The sequence below is a fragment of the Schistocerca americana genome, chromosome 1 (assembly GCF_021461395.2).
Source record: "Schistocerca americana isolate TAMUIC-IGC-003095 chromosome 1, iqSchAmer2.1, whole genome shotgun sequence".
Lineage (NCBI taxonomy): Eukaryota > Metazoa > Arthropoda > Insecta > Orthoptera > Acrididae > Schistocerca > Schistocerca americana.
This window is the reverse complement of record NC_060119.1, coordinates 929,794,717-929,800,716: the sequence shown is the minus strand read 5'-3', so window position 1 is coordinate 929,800,716 and position 6,000 is coordinate 929,794,717. Positions and strand designations below refer to the sequence as shown.

Sequence of the window (6,000 nt, the reverse complement as noted above, 5' to 3'; positions counted from 1 at the left end):
CTTTATTTACAATTTCTTTTTCTTCTACATGGCAATACCCGTATTGTCTGTGTAACAAATCAATTCGGCATGTTAGTTATTAAATAAAAAATTTTGACATATGGTAGTTATGGTATTAGATGAGTGACAGTAGTATACTGATCTTGTGAATCAATTAGCCAGTAATTTGGCTTAAGGTGAACATACAATCGAGAGTTGCATTCGATATCAAAGTTTCTCCAACGTAACACTGTCACATCTTTATTGCGGCAAAGATTTCAAACTGTTCTGCTAACAAAGTTATGTCGTTCAAGGCGGCATGGAGGATGGTAGGGCTGTGTAGCTGAACAGAGGGGAAGAGAAGCATCTTTCGTTGCTGACGAATGTCATAATCAATTATCGTGATCGCAATGATTTGACTAGCACTACCGTTCATCACTAGTATTTTACAACTTCATTAGAACATCTGTCAACGATGGAAACCAAGAAGCACAGAGTATATAAGGTCGTCCTCACCGGAGGTAAGACAACCGCAGTTATGTTTTTAGTTTGAATAAAGACTTGTGGTTTGCGGACATAATTTTTTTTACACTATGTGGTACGTTTAGTTCATTAATACGTGGTGGTAATTTTGCAAATCCGCTTACTATGCGACATTTGCGCACACGTTCATAAGGTTCATCCAGCCTTTCGATGTTTCAGGCCCCTGCGGTGGCAAAACTACCGGACAATCACGTCTGTGCACGTTTTTTGAAAATATGGGATGGAAGGTAAGTGATTTGCTCTTTTTCTCATGCGGGAGTGCTTACTGATGAAGTTAGGACTAGTTTAGAAAACTGCGGTCGCTCCCAGTGATAACCTTTGGGAATACATTGCTGTGGAAGTTTGGTTTGGTTATCGTCGCATTAGTTGGTTGTCACCAAGGAAAGGAAAGTTTACTCCTTCAAAATCCTGTAGAATGATAGAAAGTAATAAACAATACAATTACTTCCACACAGATTTATAAATAATTTCTGAAAAGATTCGCACGTTAGTAGGCAAATCCTCAGTAGTAATTGATCCATTGAGACTTGTGATCTAAGTTGTTAGAGAGCAGATGGTGTAAACAGTGTACGAAAGCAATAATCTGACAGGTTTTTTTCCAGATATGGGAAGGGGTACGTTTTAATATTAAAACGTTAAATTCTTGAGTGTATAACATGTTTAGTAAAATAACTTAATTTTTTCCTATCTTCAGGATGAACGTTGCCAAATTAATAAGTACTGGTGTTTAGTAAGTAGGTTGCTAACAAAAAATCAACGGGCTTTCCATATGACAGAAAACAGTTACAAAAATAGATCTGGACTACTTAAACTGGCCCAGAATGAGGAGAATAATAGAGCATCTTGCAGAACAGTAAAGGTTGATTGATATATTGACTAGGGAACATATGGAGGATGTTAAACCATGTGACAGTGACAATATCTATACATTACAAATAAGCATTTCTGCACATCGAACCCTTATAAGCTATTTGATTATTTTATTTTTATGAAATCTTCTAAAATTTATCGTTTATGTTTACACCCTGTTCTATCAGTTTGCTCTGTTTTAATAGTGTTCATAGCCTATATTGAATGTAATTTGGTACAATGCCTCTCTCCATAACTGACCATGTTTAAATGTGTGTGCCCATCCAAATGCAACTTGCAATGAGCAAACTATAACACTAGTTTGCGGTAAGTAAAAACACAAATTGTTTTATATTCATGCTATGCGTGAACTTCATGTGGCATGGCATGGGTCAAGTGAAGTTTGCAGTACTATCCATTAACTTTAATCCATGTTGTGGGGTCAAGACTAATGTTTGATATGAGTCACTTTGGCCAGTGATGTAATGTTAATGGCTGCTGTCACATGTTCCTGTGCATATATTCAGTTCATTACTTAGTAAAGCTAATGAATGTGAAGAGGAAAAATGAAAGAAAATGTAAAAAATAAAAGTGGTTTGGTGACAGATTGATTAATCACTTAGCATGAACTACAGGTTAGGCACTAAGATGACAGTTTGAGTTGACAAAGTTGTATTGAACTTTTCAGTCAATTAGTTTGTAATTCATTCACTGATAATGTGTCCTTGAAGTTTTTTGTAAAAGAGACTTTCATTATATCATCATTCGGTAACTGAAGAAATATCTTGTTATGCTTGGGTAGTTAGTCACTTTTATTACACAAACTCTTACACACAGATACAGTTTGGCACTGTGGCAACAAGGAATCGGATATGTTCTTTAAGAGTCTGACATTTTTTATTTTTACTAGTCTGAGTATGAGTGAATATAGATCTTCGTCATTACTTTTTTGCATTGACAATTGTCGGTGAATAATAAATCAGTCTTGTGGCACCTTTTGATGCCTGACAAAATTTGGGCAGACACTTAAGTGTGAACTAAGGGTTATGTAGACATAGATTCCCACTTTAACTACTTGTTCTGAACTGTGCTTTGCCACCCTTCTTCACACTAATTCCTATCATGTCAGCAAGTACCAATTCTCCAAATTAACATTGTTGTACAAGTAACCTTTAAATTATAGTTACATCTGAGCAGCTCTCACTGTATTGATGACCTTCGTTCATAAGATGCAATTCTGTCCTGCGATCAAAGTTGTAACTAAGTCATTAACTTTGATGGATTGTGTGGCCATAACTCATATGTCCCTTTTTCAGGTGTGTCTAGAACATATGATAGCATTTGGAAATGAAATGTGGCTAGAAACCAGTTATGAATAATGTTTTGTAGTAGCTGAAGAAGAATTATTCCATATTCATTTGTAGATGGCAATGGACCTGAAAACCTCCATTAAAGTGGACATTTTATGCTTTCATTTGTCATCCTGTTATACACATAACACAACTGGAACTAGTATGTAACTTTAAAATGTTTGAAGAGTTAAAACTGAAAATGTTGAATGTATGCAGGGCTACCATTGAACATCCTACCAACAATGAGGCATTACATACTATGCAAAAGCTTGGTTTGATCAAGGGTGGGGAAGGAAATAAGTTGTCCTTTTCAAAGGACCATCCTGTCATCTGGCTTACGCAATTTAGGAAATCTGTGGTAAACTAGTCTGGGCACAGTCATAAACACTCTGATCACACATTCATTATGACTGCGGTTGAAGTATACATCCAGCTATCCAGGTGGAGATTTACCAGGGATTTTCTAAAATGTTGAAGGCAAATGTAAGGCTAGTTCTTTCATCACTTGGGTTTTGTTACATGTCGCAGCATGACACCAGAAATGTTTTTCAACACCATCCATCTGTTGTTCAAACTGTTAAATCCTTACTTTGCTGCTGAATGACATTATGGTGCATTAAAACTGTCTTCATTATTTCTTCCAGTAAAAAGTGGGACATACAGGAATGCTCTATACGATTTGTCAGATTTGTCTACTGATAGAGGAAACATATGACAAATGCCTTGAACAATATGGCCACTGTAACATAATGTTGTTGGCGAATTTTTCAGACAGACAAATGTATAGATGAGTGCCACCACAACCAGTTTCTTTTTTTAAATCACATTGATGGCTGTGCCAATTCGCAACCAAACTGTTGCTATCCAACTTAACCTATACCTGAGGCTGAGCTACCGAGCAGTGCATCACAACCACTCCCCCCCCCCCCCCCCCTTTCATTGGATTCACCAACCAACAACAAAACTATAAATTTATGCACCAAAAGTGATGGCTAGCAGCCATTAAAACTGTGTCACTGGGTGAAGCCAACTACTCAAACCAGACATTCCTCTTGACCCAAAAAGTGAAGTTATATGGCATGAATGGCTAAGAGACCAAGAAGGGCAGGTTTAGTCATGCAGTTGGAAAGGTTTTCCCTGGCCTTTGCATCTAGTCACTTTCTCATCATGAAATATGATTCATCTACTACTTTAAATTATGCTGCACTTCCCTCTTTGTACATATCTATATTACAGTTAATTATAATCTGTCTAAAGTGAAATATGGAAGTCATTTTCACTGTTCTTTCATTTAGTATACAATACTTCTTGAAGTACATCATGTCAAAGTGGAAGGTAATGTAAGACTAGCGGCTGATAGGTGCTATTATAGGAAAATACATGAAAATTCTTTAGAGGAATTAAAGGATTAATTTGTTCAAAGACTTGAAAATATGTAGATATAGACCTGAGCTTTCTGTATGAAACTGACTTGGTTTACCTTGTGACATAAGGAACATCTTTGAAGAGAGATCAAGGAAATACAGAAAAAAAACCTTACAATAACAGCACCTAGTGGGAAGAGTATCAGTGACAGAACCTACTTACTATTCATTTAAGTTGTCCTGAAGTTACCCTGTAGGTAATGCAACTTCGTTATTAAAGTTGCATTCTTGGTATTGAACTAATATTGTGATAATTTTTTTTCGACACACTTCAAATATAGTTGGTATGTTTTATCCCTATAATATGTCTATTTTCAGCATAAATTTGTAATTGTTGTTATTTAATATTGTGTTTTTAGCTGCCAGAGCTATGTTTATACAACAAAGAAGGGAGTGTTCACATTGTTCGATGTGTAGATAAGCATTTTCATTTTCTATATATAAGTTTAGTTTTACATAAATACATTATATAGTGCTCAGTGGTTGCTAACTTATGAACTGAATATATCAGAAAAAATCAGATGTTTCCTCCAAGCAGATCCTCGACAATGTCCTGATCTCCAAGTAGACCAGTCATGCTCTGCCAGAGCATGTCAGTGGTTACTGCAGAGACACTGGCCACATGCAAGCTCTCCAGTTTGTCTGCTTGGGTTGAATAAGATCTTGACTATCCAACTTATTTAGTGTGCTATTGGTTCTCAACACCCCAACAATATGCACAGACAGCAGCATTTATCTTCCAAAGATTACCCAGAAAGTGATTGAGCTACAGTGGTACGGACCTCTGTGAATTTTTCGGGACACAGTTGTCCCAAGACCTCCCAGAAAGTGAGTTGGGGGGGAGGGGGGTGGTGTCTTGCAAATGACGTAACCCTTAGTGAGCACCTACTTATCCTCAGTTCAATGCATCTGTATACGTCCCTGAACATAAAGTGAGGGTAAATAACGTATGGAAACAAGAAACGTGGCAGCACAGACACCACCAGTGCACTGTACATGTGCAACATGCTTGGTGCGAAAATCGTAATTTACAGACTGAACACGCAATCTGCTGATACATAATATACACTTACGGGTATAAGCAACCAGTTTTCTGTGATGTTTGGAAGCTGTTTATTTGCAAATATTATTTAAGTTGGAAATAACCCACAGCAAGAGCGCTTGGTTGATATTGCATAAGGTCTTTAGTAGTGCTTGGTAAATAACATATTTGTTAAAGCCACTTCTTTTTGACTAGCAGTTTATGCTTTCTGCATCCATAATGGTTTCCTTTATGAAAGAAGCTAATAAGCAATAAGTGACTGAATAGCAGAGAAGCAGGTGGCATGGGAGTCATCAGATGTGTACCACTATGTGGAAAATATTACAGAATTAGTAATTAAGTTTTGTTGCCAAAAAATTCTTTTTTTCGAGAACTCTCTATTACAAGTGACATACTATTATCTGACAGATTGAAAGATAACTTTCTTCTTTACAATTTCAGGTATTTAGAGTACCAGAAACAGCAACAGTTCTTTTGAGGTATGTAGTTTTTGTTCATTTAAATTTGGTACCTTTCACATTGGTTTGCAATTTTGAACAAATATTGTGCTGATGTTTATGTACCTGTCAATTAATGTCAATTTCTTTATCTGTTTTCTAGTGGTGGGATAAAATTCACAGATCTCTCAGCACAAGAGGGTGAGTACAATTGTCAGTAATGTACTTACAATGTGAATGCAGCCTTCTACACTTTGTCCTTCTCCTTGTCTGTGTGCTCAAAAGTACTGCGGAATGCACTTGCATATATACTAATTCTTGAAGAGAAGAGGACCTTGATACTGATTTACTCGTGTGTGTGTGTGTGTGTGTGT

General features: G+C 36.7%; 1 protein-coding gene across 2 annotated transcripts in view; it reads left to right on the top strand.

Moving 5' to 3' along the window:
- Positions 1-278: 278 nt before the first annotated feature.
- LOC124615365 (TRPL translocation defect protein 14) overlaps positions 279-6,000 on the top strand; it is a 164,509-nt gene continuing 158,787 nt past the window's right edge. For both annotated transcript variants that reach the window (XM_047143195.1, XM_047143187.1), the window contains exons 1-4: positions 279-500; positions 682-749; positions 5,631-5,668; positions 5,790-5,827. In XM_047143195.1, the coding sequence (XP_046999151.1) occupies positions 455-500; positions 682-749; positions 5,631-5,668; positions 5,790-5,827 (190 nt within the window). In that variant the 5' untranslated portion in view covers positions 279-454. The remainder of the gene's footprint in view (positions 501-681; positions 750-5,630; positions 5,669-5,789; positions 5,828-6,000) is intronic.